Consider the following 23,549-nt stretch of genomic DNA (forward strand, 5'->3'; position numbering starts at 1 on the left):
GAGAAAGGGGGATACGGGTGGGTGGGTGGGGAAGGAATGCTCCCTGCAAGTCCTTGTGGGTCCCCTGCTTGTTGAATTTTGATAGTCATCGGAATCCTTTAAAGTATCCTTTGCAGAATCCTATGCAACATATTCAGTCCATTTGCCTTGGGTGAACTTTTATTATGATTATGAATATTGATTTTTTTCCCTCCTCCAGGAACACCTCTCAACGATGCTGCTGCTTCTGACTTTTTGTGCTTTCGTTTCACAAGTTTCGCCCACAACCGAGCCGATGCCCCACCACCAAGTGGTGCATAACTTCGATCAGAATGCCTGTTCCCTGGTTGTGTGTGGACCAGCCGAGCCAGGGTTGCCAGGGAGAGATGGAAAGGAAGGGATCCAAGGACCGAAGGGGGACATGGGAGCTCAAGGTATGGAAAACCTTTACTTCCTGAAGCTACTGGAGATCAGCCTTCTGCTTACACACGAGAGGGGGAACCCAGCAGTACAAACCAAGCAGTTGAAATAACTTTACATACATTGTGCAATGTAAATTTTTTTGCCCCGTGAAGATTTTTTCATCACGGTGTTATTTTCTCCGTAAATACCAGACCTGGATGATCCCGGCTAGCCCGATCTCATCAGATCTCAGAAGCTAAGCAGGGTCAGCCCTTCGTATTTGGACCTGAGACCACCAAGGAAGTCCAGGGTTGCTACGCAGAGGCAGGCAAGGGCAAACCACCTCTGAATGTCTCTAGCCTTGAAAACCCTATGGGGTCACCATGAGTAGAGCTGTGTATTTATGGCATACAACTACAACCCTGACCTGGATGGTGATCTCATCACGTCTTGGACATTAAATGGGGTCAGCCATGGTTAGTATTTGAACGGGAGACCACCAAGGAAGTCCTGGGTTGCTACGCAGAGGCTGCGATCACACCTACCGGAAGCTGCGGAAGACATGCGATTCCCCCCGCGGATTAAAGGGACGCAATCAGATGGACACATTTGTCCAGCGTCCCGGAGTCGTCATCGGGGCGTCGTTTCGCGCCGCAGGAGCGTTGTAATAAGCCATTGGCTAAAACCCTGTAGTATCTGGAACTGCAGGGCGGGTGGGCGGAAGTCTGATCGCGGAAACGCGCGTCAGTTTGCCCCGGGGCAAACAACATCGCTTCCCGCCCGCATTTCTTTGGTGGTGTGATCGGAGCCAGAGATAGGAAATGGCCAACCATCTCTGAATGCCTCTTGCCTTGAAGACGTTTCAAAGCCGAAGAGCCAGCGCTGTCCGAAGACGTTTCCGTGGTCAGCTGTGGCCTGACAGCACTGTCCGCCACCAATACATCTATCAATTATACCCAACTGACATTTCAGGCATCAGAATCTCAAGTTGAGTTGCCGCATGACGGCGTGAGCTCCCATCTCTCGTTCCAGCTCCTGCCAACCTAGCAGTTCAAAAGCAAGAAATTGCAAGTAGATAAATAGGGACCACTTCAGTGGGAAGGTAACAGCGTTCCGTGCGCCTTGGTGTTTAGTCATGCCGGCTACATGACCACGGAAACGTCTTTGGACAGCGCTGGCTCTTCGGCTTTGAAATGGAGATAAGCACCGCAACCCTAGAGTCGGACTCGACTGGCTTTCGAGCAAGGGAACCTTTACCTTTTTTAATACATTCTGAATATGGTTCAGGGTACTGTTGACCAGATATTAAGGGGAACAGAGGCTGGAAACAATCACCCAGGCCACAAAAGGAGATGTAACATTAAGTGAGAGTCTTTGGATCTTTCCGCACTTGGATCTCATCCCTGGTTTTATCAGAGTTCAACTCGTGACACAATACCTTGCATTTATCCCTGGTTATAAGAGTATTCATTTATCCCAGGACAAGTGTGGGGCGAAACCAGGGTGACCTCCATGTAATGTGGAAACAAAAAAATGCCCTGAGATAATTACAGGGGTGAACTCGAGTGTAGTGTAGAATGCGAGTTCGGGGACAGGGTTAAACCAGGATTTAAGGTCTAGTGTGGAAAGGACCTTTATGAGCATGAATCCCTTACCGGTTTGGGAACTTTGGGTATGACTTGGAAGTGCATATCTAAAGGTGAGCAAGAATGCCATCTATCTGCACTGAAACTCTTTGCATGGGATATATATATTGTGATTTGCATTTGCATATTCCCCTCCATCCACATTCTTGAGGCAGTCGCCCATCACAACTTATCTATATATCTAATAGTGAAGGTGCCCCCTTGCGTGTGGATACCTAAATCCGTGCATCGGGGGCACCTGGGAGGGGAAGGAGATTTTCGTGCACACTTGGGGCAGTCCCCAGGTGTGCACAAAAATTAAAAAACCCAGAAAAAATATCGGGGGGATACTTAAATCCCCCCAAAAGTGACAGAGCATCCCCTGCGCATGCGCAGGGAACGCTCTGCGAACTCCCTCACCGCTGCCGCCACTTTGGGGGGGGGAGAGAGCAGCAAGGCCCGAGCGGCTTGCCTCGCTTCGGAGCCGGGGGGAGATCGAGCGGGGGGGTGGAGGAGATAGGGGAACCGGCGGGATGGGGGGGACTTAACTCCTCCTCCTGCTTCCTCCTCTGCCTCCCCCCCGTGAGTATCACGGGTCCCGCCCCTTGTTTTATTTATTTTTATTTATAGCCGGCCTTTCTCACTGAAACTCTAGACAAATTACAGATTTTTTAAAAAAAAAAATCATTCAGGCAGTGTAGAATCCCCAATAAACAACATGATAGGACTAAGAATACAGAACTGGAAAACAATGTTGTTGTTCAGTCGCACAGTCGAGTTCGACTCTTCGCGACCCTATGGACCATATCACGCCAGGCCCTCCTGTCTTCCGTCATGCTCCGGAGTTTGCTCAATTTCATGTTCGTTGCCTCAATAACACTGTCTAGCCATCTCATCCTTTTCCGTCCCCTTCTTCTTTGACCTTCAATTTTTCCCAGCATCAGGGTCTTCTTCTCCAGTGAGTGGTCTCTTCTCATTTGGTGGCCAAAGTAAATGCAAACAAACAAAAAAATGTCTAAGGTATGACATACCGCAAGTTTATTACAACGGTGGTGGAAGAGGACGCTGTACGCACAAATTGAACCATGTAATAAAAACGCGATAAACTACAGCCCCGTATCTTTAGATAAAACATCTTCATGAGCTGTTCCACTAGGGAAGCATAGGAAGAGGCCCGCATTCACCCTGTGTGTCCTTTGCTCCATTTTAAAGGAGAAAAGCCCAGGAGCCCCATGGGTCGTGCTTGGAATGAGCAGGATGTTGTGTGGAAGCCCTAGGGTTGCCAACCTCCAGGTGGGGGCTGGAGTTCTCGAATTACAATTGATCTCCAGCTGACAGAGGATGGTCCCCCTGGAGAAGTAGGCAGTATCACCTCCCCGCTGAGCTCCCTTCCCTCCTCCAACTTCCTCAGGCTCTGCCCCCACATCTCCAGGGATTTCTGGTCCTGGAGATGGCAACCCTAAGCTCCTCCCAAACGGGGGTCATCCTGCTGGTCACACAAAGCAAACTCCTGGTGTGAAGCCCACCAGCGACTGAGCTCTTACATGAGGCCATCAAACAAAGCTGGCACAATGAACTGATCAAAAGGCTTCTTCAGGGGACCGGTTCTGGGAAGGGGAGGTGTCAACTGGCTGTTCATCCAAGCGGAGCCAGCGCAGATAAGGCCTCACCATCTCACCTGATGCCCCGCGTGGAATCCCTCCTGAAGTCGACAGTTCTGGGAACAGCCAAATGGCAGCTTGTCTAAGGGGAGCCAGTGGGAGGAGCCTCTTTGCCTCACCTTTCCTTCCTATGCAAGGAATCACAGCATGGAGAATATTATTTGTCCATGAGCCGATGCCCATTCATTCACCCCTGGTAGGCAGCGGGGCATGATGTTTATCAGATAGTGGCTTGTGCTGTTTGTACAGCAATTTCAACTTGCTCATCTGCCCTCCAATCCTCAGTATTGCCTTCCATTCTCTTGGTTTGGTATCGTGGTTAAGAGCGCGGACTCTAATCTGGGAGATCCGGGTTTGATTCCCCACGCCTCCGCATGCAGCTGCTGGTGTGACCTTGGGTCAGTTACAAGTTCTTTCAGAGCTGTTCTCCCATGAGCAGTTCTTGAAGGAGGTCTCTCAGCCCCACCTACTTCACAGGCAATGCCCCCTCTAAGCTGTGGAGTGTTGTGAGCAAAAATTCTACTTTGTGAACTACTGGCATTAAAGTTGTGAGCAGGTGATTTGGCTGCTGCATAAATTAGTGTGCTCTGGTGCCATCCTTCCTGAGCTAAGACAAGAATGTGTGAGCCGGAGGCTAAAAAACTGTGAGCTAGCTCACACTAGCTCAGTTTAGAGGGAACACTGCTCACAGGGTGTCTGTTGTGGGGAGAGGGAGGGAAAGGAGACTGTAAGCTGCTCTCAAACACCTTCGGGTAGTGAAGGGGGGGTATACATCCAATTTCTTCTTATTGTTATTTTACCTGTCATGAAACCAGCCCCCTCCCTCCCTTGATTAAATCCAAGCTTCTTTTATTTATTTTATTTAATTTTAAAACATTTTTATGCCACCTTTCCACCTGATCCTGCGCACATTCAAAAAACTGGAATAATGAAAAACAACATTTAAAAGTATGGTTTATTCCATAAAGAAATAACACCAGAACCAAATAAGAGGGCCCATAACCATTCTAAGGGGTATGCCAAACAAAACAAAAATAGGGGTGCAATATGTAAAAAGTTAGGGAAGATTATCTCTGAGTTTGATACAATAATCCGCTTACACAAGAATCATAAGTCTCCCCTACTTTCTCCTCTCCTGTAGCAGTCCCTCCAACCTGAGGAAAAGTTCATTCTTGAGCTTGCAAGATCCATGTGAAGTAATAGGCATGCAGTTTGGAGGGCTGTAGTGAGGAAGGGGTTTGGGGGTGTATAGAAATATTGATTTCTAAAAGCCTCCTGCATTCTCCTGTGATATCTTTCTGATACCAGGCTGTGCCTTGTTTCCTGTTGAAGCCAAATGGCCTCAATTGCCATGCCATAAACCCACATTCTTCACACTTCCATGCTGGGAGAGACCTGATGGCCTCTGCCAACATGCCAGAAGTCACGTAGCCGATGGGGAAACTGGAGTTAGGATCACCTGACTGCAGAGGGGGTCTCCAAACTTCCAGCCTATCCCCACTTGCACCCATGACAACTGAGAATTGGCCACTCCCCTTCCTACTCGCAATTGGCTCCTGGCCAGGGCTAATTTGTGACTGGAATGGGCTTATAATTGGTCATTCCCTATGGGAGAGATTCTCTCTCTGCTGCTCTTGTGTTCTGTTTTTGTTCCTGCTCGTGAGCTCTCTGCTCCCTGCTTGTTGTTTTATTGCACCTGGACATGTGGTCCCTTAGAGAACAAAGACCTGCTTTGTGAACTGGATGCATGCTTGCACAAGATGGGATTACTACTAAAAATCCCTTGGTGCTCCTGGATTATCACAATGGACTGTTCTGGATTGATGAATGATCCTGACATGGTAAATATGAAGCATTAATGTTCAGTTAAGGCAAACAGCCCTAGCCTTTCTTGTTTGGAAATCTTTATAGTCTAATTGCAATGCTATGTGTTGAATAAAAACTTATTCTTGTTTTTAAATGGTCTCTGATGTGTAACTGAGTTCCAAGGCTAAACTCCTGTGCCTTCTGCTCACCCTATAAACTACCTTTGTAAGAATTAAGCGTGCATCTCTAGGTAGAGGTGCTAATGTGTAAAACCCAGATGCCAGCTAAGAGTCTGAACCTTGCTCTTAGGCTGGAAGGGGACTCTAGTTAGAAGAGGTTTTGGTGGCAAATTGTTCTGAAATCCAGAGAGGGTAGCCTACCTCTGTGGGTTTTTGTTTAAGGTATTGCAAAAGTATAGGGTTCCCTCTCATTTCTGGACAGGCTTGAGGGGCAGAATCCTATACAGGGGGTTAAATGTAAAAAAAAAATCATTTGGCTTGGAAGCACAGAAGTTTTACACAGTATCCTCAATCCTCCAGGTTGACCGGTTAAGGGGAAAATGCTGTTCAAACAAGTTACAAAGATGATCTGACTCCAATGGTAACGAGTGAAAGAAGTTTTACACCGTATCCTCGATCCTCCAGGTTGACCGGTTAAGGGGAAAATGCTGTTCAAACAAGTTACAAAGATGATCTGACTCCAATGGTAACGAGGGAAAGAAGTTTTACTTACAAAAACAGAAGGACATCTTATTCCTGTAGGGACATTTAACTTATTGTGAAAGAGAGAAGAGGAGACAGAAGACAAGCAACGGCCAAAGAGGCTCAACATCCAACCGATGAGAGGGTGGGGGCCAACTGCCAGATGTGCCCGAGGGAGAGAATCCTCTTAACCCTTTCCCTCCAGGATCCTCTTGTATGCAAAGTTACAATATCCAAGAGGGGTCTCATTCTGGTAACAGGGAGGCATTCGTAGCATAATTTTGTTCTAGGAAAACCGGTCAGCACTTTTGAATCCCTGATACAAAGGATACAAAGAAAATATCTTTGAACAATACTACGCAGTACATCCATTGAAGTATATGCCTATTGATTTCTGTTACATATTTTGTGGCCAGAGACTTATATTTCTTTGCAGTAGCTTATTGTGCTTTTCCCCCCTTCAAATCAGAGTTTTCTTAAAGTGTATTTATTGATCTTTGAGATAATTTACTAGTCTTTGTTCATGGCTTTTGATTACTTCCATGAGATATTTTTCTTAAGCTCGGGAACTGAATGCCCTTGGAGTGACCCCATCCACAATTAGATTCTTTTTAAAACATTTCTCTCCGGGTGGAGTTGTCCCATCGCTACTTATTTCTGTTGGGATATTTGGTGAATATAGCAGAGTCTGCCCAGTCCTAGAAGCGTGATACTGAGTGCAGTAAATAAATCTTCCAAGAAGTACGTTGCAAAAAAAAAAGGTAAACTTACATTGATTCAAGTAGATCCAGGTCACATTCAGGTTGCAGTCAAAAGTAGAGAGAGAAGCCTAATCTATAGAGTACTCTTCCTGTCACAAATGGCCAGCTACTCTGGTATCATGTGTGTGGGAGGATGAGGGCATTGTCTCTGCAGTACAGACCTGCAGAGACATGTGTCTCCATGGAAGGCCATGAGAAGAGAAGGAGAGGACACAGGGAGAGGAGAAGTTGTTGTTGTTGTTCAGTCGCACAGTCGAGTCCGACTCTTTGCGACCCCATGGACCAGCTCCCGCCAGGCCCTCCTGTCTTCCGCTGTCCTCTGAAGTTGGCTCAATTTCATGTTTGTTGCATCGATGACACTGTCCAACCATCTCATCCTTTGCCGTCCAACCATCTCATCCTTTGCCGTCCAACCATCTCATCCTTTGCCGTCCAACCATCTCATCCTTTGCCGTCCAACCATCTCATCCTTTGCCGTCCAACCATCTCATCCTTTGCCGTCCAACCATCTCATCCTTTGCCGTCCAACCATCTCATCCTTTGCCGTCCAACCATCTCATCCTTTGCCGTCCCCATCTTCTTTGACCTTCAGTCTTTCCCAGCATCAGGGTCTTCTCCAGTGAGTGCTCCCTTCTCATTGGGTGGCCAAAGTATTTGAGCTTCAGTTTCATTATCTAGCCTTCCAGGGAACAGTCAGGGTTGATTTCTTTTAGGATTGACTGATTTGATCTTCTTGCAGTCCAAGGGACTCTCAAGAGTCTTCTCCAGCACCATAGTTCAAAAGAATCTATTCTTCGGCGCTCGGCCTTCCTTATAGTCCAACTCTCGCAGCCATACATGACTACTGAAAGACTATTGAAAGAGGTAGTCAATCTTTAAAGGTACAATTGTGGTCTTAGGGTACTGTCTCAGTGATGATCTGGTTCTTATAGATCCACATGGGTCAATGCAGGGGTAATTCATGAGGACAACCAGATGGATTTCACCTAGAGAACTGGTGTTGAGTAGTGATGGGCATGAACTGGGAAAATGTGGTATGGTTCATGGTATGCCAGCTTCATGAACCATGAAACATCACAAATAAACCAGTTTCATTTGTGAGGTTTGTGACATGGTAGAACACCCCTCAGCATGATAGAGACACCAAACTCACAAGGGATATCCGGCTAACCCTCCTCTACCTACATGCCAAGGTTGGTGAGGATTGAATTTATGGGGTTCGAGTTATGGCTCCCCCAAAGAAGGTGTCCCCAGGAAAGCATTTTCTGGGGAAATGACAAGCACAGGTTCATGAGGGTCAGGATTGTATAGAATGGATCCTGTGCAAATTAAAGATGCCAAACATGCAAGAGATCTCCAGATGACTCTCCTCTACTTGCCCTCCAAGTTTGATGAGGATTGGATTTATGGGGTCCAAGTTACAGCCCCCCAAAGAAGGTGCTCCTATGGAGGGAAAAACAGCAAAAAAGCAAGGACAACAGAAGCCATGCAGAACAGAATCGAAGTCCCAGAGAATCTCTGCAGTAGAAACTGAAGGTTGGAGGCATTTTTGCAAGCCCAGCAGAACCAGTGCAATGTGTGCTTCCTCCTTGCCTCTCCCCACCCCTGCCTGCCTGGGGCCAGGGAGGGCCTTGGCGGGGCTTCCTCGCACTCCCGCTGGCCTTGCAGGTCCACTGCCGGGCCCCTGATGTCAGGGGGTGTGGCATATGCTAATGAGTTATGCTAATGAGTTCCCCTAGCTCTTTTTCTAAGAAATGACCCCTGCTGATTCCTAGGATATCGATGTTCAGTCTTGCCATCTCATTTTTGACCACGTCAAGCTTACCTTGATTCATAGCTCTTACATTCCAGGTTCCTACGCAGTATTGTTCTTTGCAACATCGGAATTTCCTTTCACCATCAGACACATCCACAACTGAGCGCCCTTTCGGCTTTGGCCCAGCCGAGTGGTCAAAGGGCAGCTCCCAGGTTAAACCAAAGAGAGGCATCCCACTCAAGGAGATAATACCTATACACACTTGGAGGGATGTCGTGCCCCCCAATGTCCAGGCATGCTGAGTCACCCACTCCAGCAGTTTTAGTGCTCAAGAATGAACCACCCTGCCAACCCAAGTCAGGGTTAATAAGAATTATTTGTTTCATTCATAAATATTCAACCCCTTTCTTACTATCTTGTATGTTCTGCTGTTACTACTTACAACTATGGAACATACTCGTAATTGTAATTTAACAATGTAAAATAGTTTCAAAACTACTTATTAAATATATTATATTTTATATTTATATTATTTTATTTATTTTATTTATTTATATTATTTTATTTTATTTATTTTATTTATTTTATTTATTTTATTAAGTTAACACACTTTGCGGGATATCTGAAATATGTTTAAGCTTACTTTCTCTTATAGTCCCAGCCTGTATCCAGCCAAGCAACTTTGAGAAGATTTACATTTTCTTAAGAGGGTGTACCAATATCTGCCAATTCTCCCCATTACACTGTGGTCCACTGAGAGCCCCCCCCCCTAAAATTTTATTCCCGAGGGTCAGTGAGCGGAAACACCAAAGGAGATAAAGGGGGAGTCTTCCTTCTTCAGATTCTTCTCCCTCCACCTTCCATTTCCTTATCAATCAAAAATGATAGTTATTTGCCTAGAACACCAGCTATGTCGCCTTCCTCTTCAGACAGCTCTATTTTCATCTTGTTTTTCAGCTCTAACTCATCAGCCAGCCTGTCTCTGGCCAAGACCCCTTTGGCCAGTCAACATCTGTCCCCTCTCAGGTCACTGGCCCCATTGGGTCTTAGTTTTGGATCAGTGAGAATGGACAGAATAACTGCTAACTGACCAACCAGTTTTGCACCTTTTGATGATCCTGTCCCCCCATATATACACCCAAGGCTATATGGACTATATACAGTAAACCCCACAGTGTAAACCATTGAGGAATTTCACATTACCATTTTTAACCCGTTTTGAAGCCGTTTTTGATCCGTCGTGGAGTAAACCGGTATAGGTCTGCCATTTCACACATGGCTTCCCCCTTCTAGTAAAGAGCTGGATCTGAAGCGGTTTGCCATTTCAGACTGCACCACTCTTTCGCCGCCGTTTTTCACCCACGCGGGCGATCTCCGGCTTTTTTTTAACATTCGCTTTAGAGCGCTATAGTGCTATAACACATTCTATTTTGTCCATTTCCCACTCGAAGCCGCGTGGCCGCATTTTGACCCGCGGCTTCGCCCGATTTTCCCCCGTGGTTTCGTGATCCTCAAAAAACAGGATCACGGAACCGTGGGGAAAATCAGACGAAGGTGTGGGTCAAAATACGGCCGCGTGGCTTCGAGTGGGAAATTGACCAATAGAAGCGGGGTAAAGGGAGGCACGACCGCGGCGCGGCTCTTGTGTGAAATCGGTCTTAATGTTGGCTTCATGGCGATTTGAATCATATGGTTCTACATTGAAATCTACATGTGTGTCTGAAGGGGTGTCACAACACCTTTGGCTGCTATTGATTCAGTTGCCATAATGTCACAGAGACCTAAAATGATGGTCCACACCATTGACTGCTACGGGGAATTTGAGGGAACCTTTGAGAATTTGAATTTCAAAGCATATTAAAGAGGTAAATATGGTTTCAAGCAGATGGGACAGAGATGGAGAAAGAGATAGGTAGTACCGAGGGGAGGGTGTGATACAGCCCACCAGACATATGGGGGCTTGCCCAATTCATCAACAACAAGAAGAATAAAGACCTATGGTTAGAATGAAAAATGGCGTATCACTAGAATGGGCAGTTACATCCATTTTATTTCCGGTAGCTAGTAAACAGAACTTGGTAGCACTGATGAGTCTATATCTCTTTGACCAAGAATCGCTCTAACGTATCCTTCTTTTGTTCTTCTCTAAATGTTCCTTTTGCTTCAACACTTAATAATTGGCCCTTTTAATCTCTGATCAAACCTCAGGAATGCAAGGACCAAGAGGGATAGTTGGTCCTCCAGGGAAAATAGGCCCGTTTGGACCACCAGGACAAAACGGATCCCAAGGTGTTCCAGGAGAAAAGGGAGATGTTGGTGAAATGGGTAAGTGAGGTGCATTTTCTATCCAATGATTATTATTTTCTTAGGCCCCTGCCACACCGGGGGGGGGGAGCACGGGCAAAGTGCGGCTTTTGAAAGCCGCACCAAAAGAGACACGCGGCGGCGGGATCACATAGATCCCCTGAGCTGCCGCACAATTCCTCCCTGGCACGATCAGATGCCGGGGGGGGGGGGCACTGAAGGAAGAGCGCGGCAGCCAAACTGTGCATGTGTGCGCATGCGCAGTTCGGCCGGGAGCCTGGATTGCTCCAGACGATGTGCACGCCGGCAATCCCACGGCTGCGCTTGATGCGGCGTTCCAGGTAAGTCCTTCTCTGTAGGTGGTTCTTTTTTGCAGCGGGTTTTCCGGCTTTAGGGACGGATCGGAGACGGGTGTGCGCCGCTTCCCAGATGTTGTGGTGAGATCATGCCTGTTTGCTGCGCCCCCGATCCGTCCCTCTCCTGGGCCAAAACCTTCCATGTGACCAGGACCTTAGTTTCACAACCTAATGGATTAAAATTGAGTCCTGTGGCATCTTTAACTCTGGGTATAAGCTTTTGTGTGCATGCCCACTTCTTCAGATACATTGAAACCGAATGGATTGTAATACTCAGCTCCTGCGTGCTTTGCTCCTAATAAAAACCAACCAAAATGAATGTTATTTCATACTTTCCTTTTCTATTGGGTTAGATCAGGGCTGGGGTCCCCAACTCCTTTCCTGGCACCTGCCAAGTGTTTTAGAAAGTGGGCGGGGCTTTTACCCAGCAAGGCTCCTGATTGGCCACTGGAGATTTGATCGGCCATGCAGATTTTCACAACACAGCTGTCAGGAGGTCTCACCCGAGCCCTCCCTGAGTCCACACCTCCTTTCGACCCTGGGACCCGAGAGAGACCACCTTCCCTCCATCAGGGACGACCAAGACAAAGAGGGGGGCATCAAGGTGCCCAGGGCAGCAGCTGGGGAGAAGTCCTGGGGATGCCCACCTTCTGGTGCCAGCCCACAGATGAGACATTGCGAGGATTCCCCAAGGGCCCCGGGATCATACCCTTGCCATCCTGCCCGCGGCTGTTCCATGACCAAAAAAGGTTGTGGGGGTCGGGGAACCCGTTGGCCACTCCGCAGTGGACCCGACCGAGAGACAGAAGGGTGGGGCAAGTTCACGGTGGGCCCCGCTAGAAGAACCCCATGGCTCGGCTGCTTTAAGACCTGGGCGGTGGGGTGGGCCAGGGGGAAGGGAGACAATGAAGAGTGGAAAGGCGGTAACCAAGGAGGATTGGCAGAACCCTATGAGCTGGGAAGCAAGGAGGGAGTAGAGGGTGCCAGCCCTATCCACTCGTGCGCTCCCAAGTAGGGGAAAGGCTACCGAGATGAGAGGCGTGCAGTAACCTTCTCAGTCGGTGCATCTGAGGTGACGTCTTGCTCCATTTACTGATCTCCTCAACCTGGAACCTTCCCACCGCCCCAACATTCTCCAGGCACATCTGCCGTCTGACAATAGCTGTGGCAGCAGCTGCCACCACAGCACAAAAATCTTCACTGTGTGACTGAAGGCAAGCTGCGGCAGCCATTTTGTTGCTGGCTCTGCCTTAAAAATGGCTGCCTTAAAATGGCTGCCTTAAAAATGGCTGCCTTATCGTGGCAGCCATTTTTTGGCTGTGCCCACCAACTGTGTCAGAATTACAAAGGTGCCTGCAGGCTCAAAACGGTTGGGGGGCCCTGGGTTAGATTTTGTTCTCTCTGCTCACAAAATAAATTCTTCCCCCTCTCAAATTCCGCCCATCGGGGATCCCTGGGGGGCAGTGCTGAGCATCATGTTAGGGTCTGCACCTTCTTGCATGAGCTCCTGTGTGCCAGCAGAAGTCGATCGTAGGATCTAACCTCTTACGTTCTGCCTGTGTATAACCTTTAGTTCAGGGTCCTCAGATCTATTGGTGCCTGGAAAGTTTGTGCTGGATGCTCACCTCGGGACACACTTAGTGGCGCCTTTCCCCCAAAGGCCCAATAGACGGGTCAATGTTGCTATTGTTGAAGAGGATGAGGCCTGAAGTCTGAGAAATGCCAAATCCAGGGCTATTTTTGGGCAGGAACGCACAGGAATGGAGTTCCGGCTGGCTCCCAAGTTGGCCACGCCCAGCAGGAACTCATTAGCATAATAGAAACTCATTAGGATTGGCTACGTTAGGGGTGTGTGGCCTAACATGCAAAGGAGTTCCTGCTACAAAAAAAGCCCAGGGTTTTGACAACAAACAAGGTAAACAGAATAAGAAGCAAAAGGTGGGTGTGGCTGGATGACCACACTTCTGGCAACATGGGGGTATGGCCTAATATGCTAATTAGCTGTGTCATCAGGGTGTGGCCTAATATGCTAATGAGTTTCTGCTGTTGGGTGTGGTCTATTATGCTAATGAGTTCCTGCTGCTTTTTTTCTACAAAAAGAGCCCTGGCCAAATCTATTCCGTTTGTGTGCTGTGCACACTAGTTCTTTTCACAAGCCATCTCCAAAAATCTGCACCAAAGGTAAAACAGAGGCCATGCTTTTAAAGAAGAGAAGAGATTGTATTTATACCCCACCCTTCACTACCCAAGGGAGTCTCAGAGCGGCTTACAAACTCCTCTCCCTTCCCCTCCCCACAACAGACACCCTGTGAGGTAGGCGGGGCTGAGAGAGCTCTGACAGAAACTACTCTTTTTCAAGAACACCTCTGACAGAACTATAGCTTGCCCAAGGTCATCCAGCCCAGGTGCAAGTGGAGGAGTGGGGAATCAAACCCGGTGCTCCCAGATTAGAGTCCGCGCACTTAACCACTACACCAAACTGGCTCTTTTAAAGAAACAAGTGCCACAAAATAGGGACTGCCCCTGGTAAAAGGGGACTGTTGGGGTGCAAACAGATGGGAGAAAAGATCATGCGTTGTTCACTCCATCAAATGCAAATTGTAGGTTCATGCAATTTCAGTGCTTGCAGAAATGCAAGGATGGGAGAGGGCCTTTAACCCTTCAACCTCCACTTGGTTTCCCTGTTGGAAACTGGTCTCCCTTCTGGGTTAGCATGTTAAAAAACATGTCCTTCAAAATACTAGTAACCACGTCCTTTAAAATACTAATAGCCAAATAATAATAATAACCAAGTCGCAAAACTGAGTTGACACTGAAGGGTTAAAACCTTCTCTCTTCCTTGTATAGCCCCAAGGCAAATTGAGGCTCTACAAGTCTGCAGTTTGTTTTTATGCATGAAAGAAGATGCGTGATCTTCCTCTGGTCTGTTTGAGCCCTTCGACTACATGCTCAGCAGAACCTTGAGCTAGCAACTCAAAGGCATGTTGTTTACTCGGCTCAGTCCTATTTCTGCCACCTTTGTCTCTGTGCGCAACTTATTTATTTGCCAAATAAGAAAAGGGACAGAACTGTGACAAAACGGAAAGGGACACAGTTAAACAGTGCCATGTGGAGAGAAGGGGGATAGAGAGTTGGACTATAAGGAAGGCCGAGCGCCGAAGAATAGATTCTTTTGAACTATGGTGCTGGAGAAGACTCTTGAGAGTCCCTTGGACTGCAAGGAGATCAAATCAGTCAATCCTAAAAGAAATCAACCCTGACTGTTCCCTGGAAGGCCAGATACTGAAGCTGAAGCTCAAAGACTTTGGCCACCCAATGAGAAGGGAGCACTCACTGGAGAAGAAGACCCTGATGCCGGGAAAGATTGAAGGTCAAAGAAGACGGGGATGGCAACGGATGAGATGGTTAGACAGTGTCATTGATGCAACGAACATGAAACTGAGTGAACTTCAAAGGATGGCGAAGACAGGAGAGCCTGGCGGAAGCTGGTCCATGGGGTCGCAAAGAGTCGGACTTGACTGTGCGACTAAACAACAACAAAACCCTGAATGTGGATCTGGATTTCTAATGTCTTAGTGGTATTTGGATATACCAAGGAAGAGTGTTGAATACCAAATATTCCCTGAATGCCAATTGGGAGAATTCCATTATTCTCAACGTGAAGCAAGTAAAAACTCCTTTCTTGAATTTTAAAAGCTATAATTACCACGTTAAAATGAATATCTAACAAGAGGTACTTCGTGTCTCCCTTATCGGAAATGACTCCATCAGCAAATAAAGGACATATGAATAAAGAAATGGTTTTGAACCCATTAAGTGAGGCATTTAGATTATGAAATGTGATCAGGTGTGATATTTTAATTTGCACGTTTTAATTTAGCTGCTCTTAGCCTGCTCACCTCCAAGCCTGCTGGATAGCATAATTAGGAATGCAGCTTGCCAAATATAGCATCACTTATGGCAGTGATGTGTGTGTGAGGATTTTTAACGGCCTCTCTCGGAAGTCGAGAATTGAGAGTAGAGATGGAGGAGAGCCATCTTGGAATAGTGGTTAAAAGCAGCAGATTCTAATCTGGAGACCCACGTTTGATCCCCCACTCCCCCACATGCAGCCAGCTGGGTGACCTTGGATCAGTCAGAGTTCTCTCAAAGCTGATCTCTCAAGGGCAGCTCTCGGGAGAGCTCTCTCAGCCCCACCTACTTCACAGGGTGTCTGTTGTGGGGAGGGGGAGGGAAAGGAGATTGTAAAACGCTCTGAGACTCCTGCGGGTAGTGAAGGGCAGGGTATAAATCCAATCTCTTCTTGTCTTCTAGAATTAGGAGAAAAAGGCAGCAGCCAGGATATATCAGGAGGTAATGACAGAAGACTGAGGGTTTAGTATCCACTTGCTATTAATCTTCTTTAATAGGATTACAGCTGACAGCCAGTATAGCAGGATTAGCTAGCTCTCTTTTTTGAAGCATGGGACATGTTGTACCTACAGCAAACCACTCTACTAGTCCTTGTGCAACCACAACACACTCCCTATGCCCAGGCAAATTCCCAGGCTGACCTAGAAGCATTTATAGTCTTCCCTGGTCAGGAGAAGCCAATGGGTTTCTCAGGCTCAGAGCGGCCCAGGTGGGTCAGGTCATCAGAAACCTAAGAACATGACACAGCTAGCTGCAGTTCCACCAGCTCACCACATGGGGCAGCAGTAGCACTGTGATCTAAGAGACTCCACCTTTGGCCTTACCTGGGTCCTTAGAAACTGAAATGTGTTGTCGAGTTGACTTATTTGATGGTTGACTCTCTGCATCTGCACATAATCGTTTCCGTCTGAGCAGGACCACGTGGAATCCGAGGTCTGCAGGGTCCTCCAGGAAGCCCAGGCCCTGCTGGCGCAAAAGGTGACCAAGGCCCTCAAGGTGAAAAAGGAGAAACCGGAGACAGAGGTAAGCCTGTTCATTGCATTTCTATAGGGAATGGGGAGGGGGAGAATACCTTGGCCAGAATCCCAGGAACTCCTTAAATCTTTCTTTGTGTCGCCTGGCTCTTTCAGAAGCAGTTTGAGATGTCATGTAAAGGCGTGTTCTTCAAAGGGGAGTGGGGAGGGGGGAATGGATCGAGTCCAGTTTAAAATCCTATAAAGTGCTAGACCAAGGGGAGTCAAATTTGTCCTCTACTGACATTTGTTGAGTTCAGCAGAAAGAAACAATTTCTAGCATACTTGACCAAGTATGCTAGAAATGTTTCTTTCTGTTGAACTCAACAAATGTTGGTAGGGAACTCAACAAATGTTGTTGGGTATAAATCTGATGGTTCTCCTTCTGTATGCAACACACCACCTGTCATGGTTAGCAACACTGGTTTGGGAAATTCCTGAGGATTTGGGGGGTGGAGTCTAGGGAGGGCAGGGTTTGGGGAGTGGGAGGGACCTCAGTGGGACACAAAGCCACAGAGTCCGCCCTCCAAAGCAGCCATCTTCTCCAGGGGAAAAGATCTCCATAGTCTGGAGATCAGTTGAAATTCTGGGAGATCTCCCGGTCCCACCTGTAGATTGGCCACCCTGTGAATCCAACGAGGCCTTCCCTGAAAACTGAGTTCAGAGAACAGCACACGTGGTGGATACGAGGACTTTGTAGCCTGGAGACCAGATGTGATTTCAGGAGATCCCCAGGGCCCACCTGGAGACTGGCAACCCTCGTCCTGGTAGGGTTGCAAAGTCGAAATTTTGTAATTTGGACTCCTGGATGTCGTCGGGAGTCCCCTGGCGCACGCGCAAAGTGTGCGCGCCGCATTCACGTCACCTGGAAATGATGAAATCACGTCGCGCACGTTGGGGGCGAGGCCACATTCATCCAAGGGAAAACCATAGAGCTTTCCCTCAGATGATAGAGCATCCCCCTGCAACGTGCCTGACACGTTTGCGTCACCTCTGGGCATGTCACACACGCTGGGCACATCACGCGCTTTGGGGGTGGGGTCCCCCCCGCCGGCCCAATCCCTGCGGGTGGGGAACAGGCCTCTCGGGCAGGGGTTTCCCCGCCCCCTGGGGGGACTTGGCAACCTTACGCCCTGGGTGCCTGTACCATAAACTATGGGGTGATGACAGCCCTCAGGTCTGCCTCCCATTGTGAGGTTGGTGGCCGATGTCATGGGACAGCGCGGGATATGCTGCTCCCACATCACAAAGGGCCGAGCCTGCGACAGCAGATTTCTGGCTCCATTTCCACATGTTCAGGTAATCAAGTGTCAAGCCTTCCATTTGCCAGCTGTTTGAGACTGACCCAGAGCTGCACACATGCTGGACAGGAGGACTTTGTAGTCTGGGGATCAGATGTAATTCTGGGAGGTCCCCAGGGCTCACCTGGAGACTGGCAACCCTATGAATATGACCTGGCCTTTCCTGAAAACTGAGTCCACAGAGCAGCCCACATGGTAGACAGGAGGCCTCTGTCACTTGTGATCAGTTCTTTGACTCCTTTGGCTGCAACTGAGAACAGGTTCGGCTGCAACTGAGACCAGGGCAGCGGTATGCATGGAGAAAGGTTTCAGCCTCCCAATCTGCTCTGTTTCCCAGGCCTAAAATGGCCCCGGTAGGGTTGCGAGCCCCCAGTGGGGCCTGGAGATCTCCCGCTTTTACTACTGGTCTCCAGCGGACAGAGATCAGCTCCCCTGGAGAAAATGGCTGCTTTGAAGGGAGGACTCTATGGCATTGCACCCTGCTGAGGCCCCTCCCCTCCCCAAACCCCACCCTCTCCTGGCTCCACCCCCAAAGTCTCCGGGTATGTTTCAACTCAGGCCTGGCAACCCTAGGCCCCAGGGAGCAGCTATTTGCATCATGACGAGGGGGGGGGGAACACAGTAATGATACAGCTACATTTACATCAACAATAGCTGTTCCAGGTCGATAAAATGGTGTGGGGGGGAAAGTTGAAATCCCCCCTTCCCTCAAACTGGGCTCCCAATCCAAAATATGTTCACAGAACTCCCAGCATCATGAATCATTTGGTCCTTTCTTCTCACTGCCAGGGTATACCTGTGTCAGGGCTGTAGTTCGGGCCGGTACCAGGGCCCTGGGTAGATGGTGTCAAGAGACCCCCGTCTCCCTACCACAGCCCCCCCCAATGCCTTCCTATCCACACCCTGCATAACCCCTACCTGCCCACACATCGTTCCCTGACTTTCAAGCCCTTCCAACCTCCATACTGAGTTCTCTTCGCTGCCTGCCTGCCCTTGCCCAGACAGCACTGGCCAGTACGCCATGGTCAACAGGAGTGCCACTACGTGTACCACCCACGTGCCCTTCCTCAATCACACTGGGCGTTCGGGAGCGCAGGTACAGAGAAGTAGCAGGGATAATAATTATTGGTCCCGGTCACACGGGCCGGAAAATGCAGGGGGGAAGCGTGGCTGTTTGCCCCGGAGCAAAGTAACACGCGGCAGCCCGATCACATGTCCCATTGAGGTCCCGTGGTTACGCCGTTAGGTGCTGATTACACAGCTATCCTGCAGCGCGGCAAAGAAGCGGTGCGGCGCGATCACACTGGCAATCACTAGGCGCCGCTTCCTTGGCAAACGGGATTTTTTTTTCACACCAAAGTTTGCAGATGCGCATGATAGTTTGTGCACATCCTGTGGAGACTTACCAAAATACCCCATCCGGTGTGCGACGGGACATGGACGGGCGCCGGATGCCATGGGATTCAAGTGGAAACGCGATCAGACGCCCGCCCTTGCCCCGCGCTTTCTAGAAACTAATACATCGTATGTGGTAGTTTTTTACTCCGCATCTTCGGCGAGAAGCGACGGGTTAGCCACGCGTGTACTATGCTTCCCAGATGTTGCAGTGTGATTGCGCACCAAAAACCCGCCTATCATCCGTGTCTTTAGCACGGCAACTTCTCCGTGTGAACAGGACCATTGTATGGCATTGTGTATAGTACAGCCAGGAGATCCTAAGATTTTCTTGCAGCCTTAAGTTCTAACTCTTTTAGCTTTTTGCACCACTAGGTGGCGAGCTAGACTTGTTTTCTGGGTCGGGAGACCTCTGAAAGAGCTGTGACTGACGCAAGGTCACCCAGCTGGCTGCAAGTGGAGGAGTGCAGAATCGAATCCAGTTCTTCAGATACCATGCTGGCTCTCTGGTAGTAGTGAAGGGGCATGAGAGGGGCAGTGGGCCCCACCAGACGTCTTGGGCCCTGGCAGCTCCCCCCCCAGCCGCAGTATATGATGATGCCAGCCCTGGCTGTAGTACTTCAGACTAGGTGGAGGCTCATGTGCTTGAATGTTCTTCCGTACAAAAAAAAAAAAAAATTTCCATGCACATAAACAAGTATGTCAGGAATAGGTTTAGTCTTCTTGATGGCATGCTAGCTTTCTGGTTGCAAGGGGAGCGGTGGCACAGAGGATTTATCCTCTGGTTAGTAACATCTGAGCTGAACAGTACGGCTGTCAGTTCTAGCCCCGTGTTGGTGTGAGCTACCAGCCTTGTCCCTAGCTTGCCGTCCACCCAGCGGTTCGAAAGCTTCGGCAAGTAGATAAAATGGGTACCACTCCTTAGAGAGGGTGGGCACACCAAACCCCCCCCCCGGTGGGGGAGGTGTTAGCCGGCGACCGGAATGCTCCGCTCGCAAGATTGAAAGCCTAAGAAAAATCGCTTCGACTCCGAGAAGCCTGTAATGGGCCGTTCCAGCCAGGCGGTGGCAGTGCGGCGCTGCAAGACCTGGAGAAGCTGACGTCATCTAGCACAGCCGAAGTGAATATGCCGACGGAACACGTCTGACCCTGCAGCTGGACAAACCCTCGCCGACTGTGAATGTGTGTGATTTAAATAAGACATATGTTGTCCTCCCTTACCCCCATAAATCATGGTTAGTCCCGCGTAAATGAGTAACTGTAAATCGCTCAGAACCAGCAAGCTCTGCAGGATTGAGCGATTAATAAATTGAAATATTATCATCATCATCATCATCATCATCATCATCATCATCATCATCATCATCATCATCTTTATAGGGAAAAGAGCACGTACCTGCAATCTAATATGCTATAACCCAAATGCAGATTTACTAAGCCATTGAGAACTGGATGAGCCTGTGTAAACAGGCGGTTCATACTCAAGTTTTCTTGAGAAAATAAGTGCTGCTCGAATGTGTGGACGTGTCTTCAGATATGCAGTGTTATGTTTACACTGACGTTTACTTTGAACATCTGTGCTTGAAGCAGGGTCTGTGCTGCCATGCTGAGACACCTGCGGTTTTATTTAGTTTCCCTTGATTTCATACCTGCTGTCAGAATTATTTGCATCACACTTTATTTATCATGTTTCGATGCTGTAGACCAACACTCGGTGACAGAATACAAAATATATTTTCCCCCAGGAATTCCAGCATCTCTGAAACACAGGCTCTGAATTCTATGTTATGTATACTTGCCCGCCCACTCCTCGAACAAAACACTACCCAAGCTATGGGTTAAACTGGGACTTTGATTTAAAATTAAGCTGATCTTCACCACTCATTACACTTTAAAGCACAGGTTGTAATATGCTTGCAAAGCAAGCTTCCTAACAGGGCAAACCCATTACTTCCAGACTCTGCTCTTCACAGCCTGCACACCCAGGGGTCATTTCCTGTGGGAGCACACGGGAGCAGAGCTCTGGCAATAAGGAGCCCAGGGGGTGGGCACATGCAACAAGCCCTGCCCCCTGCTCCCAGCAGCCCTCAGTCAGGCCATGAGGAGCAAGAAGCAGCCAGGTAAGTTGCAGAGGCCCCCCCCGGCCCGCCTTCAGGTACAAGCTCTCCCTCCTCCGTGAGGACAGATCTGCGTGGGGAGAGCTCTGCAACTTACCTGGCTGCTTCTTGCTCTGACTGAGGGCTGCTGGGAGCAGGGGGTGGGGCTTGTTGCATGTGTTCCCCCCCCCCTGGGCTCTTTACTGCCAGAGCTCCACTCCTGTGCGCTCCTGCAGGAAATGACCCCTGCTTATACCATAATACAATACAATTATACAACATGGATACAAAATGAACCAGAAAAGAATTGCTATAAAAATAAAAAACCTGAAATTAAATACATATAATATAATAAACAATGCCTATATTCTACCTAAAAACATATTAACTTACTTCCAAAGTGAAACCACTAGGCACAGAATAAAAGTATGAAGGAGGCCTCCAAAGATGCAATCACTTGCCAAATGATATTTCACTGAAAATAATCTAGAAGCAAAAAAAAAAAAAAAGATAAACCCATGCAATCTACAATATCGAGACTTAAGTCAAAAAGTAATTAATAAATACAATTATTTTGTTACTTCTGGTCCAAAAAAGTGCCTTCCAATCATTGTTTAGCCCAAGCCAAAGCATCCTCAGCAAAACTGTCCCTTTAGCAAAGGCAGTCTAGTAGGATTATTATTCCACTGATTTATGATGGAAGATCAACTCAGGTCAGTAACAATATTAGAAAACATTGGCATTTATTAACCGGGATTCCTTCATGTGAGACTGCTCCTCTCTTTGCCTAACGGGGATCTAAAAATCTGAGAGACATGTTAGTAAAAAGCAGCTTAAAATCTCCAGCAACACAAAGGGGTGATAGATGGAATCCTAGGTTTCAGGATTAAGTTCCCCTTTTTTTGTGCTGACGAAAAATCCTTGGGCCATCCCCCCCGGGGGGGGGGCATGAATAATGGTGTTTTCCACCATCTACGCCCACTATGATTTGGTAATGTACGATTACTACTCCACTTAGAAACGAAACTGTATATTGAGTTGGATTCTGTGGGGAATTTATGCTAATGGAGGGGGGACGGTTTTTACCACATTCTCCGTCCTCAGGTGGGCCTCCACCATCTCCTCATGCTGAACATGGGAAGAGAGGCCCCTGAGCCCTGGGGACCAGCATTTGGGGGCTGCGGTGGAAGGCTCCTTTTATCATATGTGGAGGACATGTGACAAGGCAAGAAGTTATTGGGCTGAGATACATAAAGAAATGGAAAAAATTGTAAAATGTAATTTTAAAAAAGAACCTGAAATATTGCTGTTGGGACTTAAAAATGGAATAAGTTAATGTGCGGAAAAGAACATTGATGTGGTAGGGCTAGGGCATTTGCTGTGACTAGGGCTAGGGCATTTTCGGTGGTGGCTCCTACCTGGTGGAAAGAGCTCCCGGAGGAGATCCGGGCCCTGCGGGACCTTTCTCAGTTCCGCAGGGCCTGCAAGACGGAGCTCTTCCGCCAGGCCTTTGGATAGGAGCCGCCGCCGTCATCATTCCATCTGTATCCCTATGCCCTAGCGACTTTAACATCTGATTGTCTCGCCCCCTGGGGGTGGATTGTGGCACTGGAAATGGCTTGAGCATGAGACTGCGGGTAGCTAGGTGAGGTTAAGATCTTCCCTCTTGCTGAAGTTTGCTGTATATTGTAATTTATGGTTTTAAACTATATGTGATTGTTTTAATTATATGTTTTTGTTTTAACTATATGCTATATGATATTGTTTTACTTGGCACTTGGTGCCCCTGTTAGCCGCCCTGAGCCTTCGGGATAGGGCGGGATATAAATGCAAAAATAAATAAATAAATAAATAAATAAATAAATAAATATGATCACAACTGCTAGAATGACCTATGCCCAATGTTGGAAACAAGACAAATCCCGGAAATTGGGGAATGGATAAAGAAATTAATATTCATGGTTGAAATGGACAAAATGACAAGGAAACTTAAGGACCTTGAGGCAGAAGAATTCTACACAGATTGGAAAGACTTTAAAGAGTATTTAGAAAAATATTGGGATGTAAAGGACAATTTAATTTGCTTTGACAATTATTGAAAAGTTAATGTTATTAGAGGAAAGTTAATTAAGAGAAAATACTAGTAGAAAGAAGCGTTACCGGTAGATTATGATTAAAAGATAAGTGGAAAATAGAAAAGGAATAAGAAATGGGCTGGAGGTTGGAGCGCTGTGGGAAGCCAGAAAGGGGGGGGGGGGGAAGAAAGGATGTATAACAAAAATAATATGTTGTCTGTTTGAACTAATAATATATCCTAGTACATTGTTTTTTTGGGGGAAAAGAGGGTAAGGGAGGAAGTCCCACTCCATTAACTCATCATGTGTATGTCTCTACCTCCCATTGCAATTTTGCTTACCGCCCCCCGCCCACCAGAATGCTAATCCGCTCTTTAGCTTTCCGAATGCCAGGATGTTGGACCCT

The 23,549-nt window shown here is 47.9% G+C and overlaps 1 protein-coding gene across 1 annotated transcript in view; it reads left to right on the forward strand.

Moving 5' to 3' along the window:
• The window catches only part of LOC107114877 (pulmonary surfactant-associated protein D-like), a 62,486-nt gene that overhangs the window by 27,137 nt on the left and 11,800 nt on the right, over window positions 1-23,549 (forward strand). The window contains exons 2-4 of the mRNA XM_015416482.1: window positions 16,179-16,286; window positions 16,394-16,412; window positions 18,579-18,683. Coding sequence (XP_015271968.1) covers window positions 16,179-16,286; window positions 16,394-16,412; window positions 18,579-18,683 — 232 coding nt within the window. The remainder of the gene's footprint in view (window positions 1-16,178; window positions 16,287-16,393; window positions 16,413-18,578; window positions 18,684-23,549) is intronic.

The sequence above is a fragment of the Gekko japonicus genome, unplaced genomic scaffold (assembly GCF_001447785.1).
Source record: "Gekko japonicus isolate JY-2015 unplaced genomic scaffold, Gekko_japonicus_V1.1 scaffold2308, whole genome shotgun sequence".
In the NCBI taxonomy this organism is placed as follows: domain Eukaryota; kingdom Metazoa; phylum Chordata; class Lepidosauria; order Squamata; family Gekkonidae; genus Gekko; species Gekko japonicus.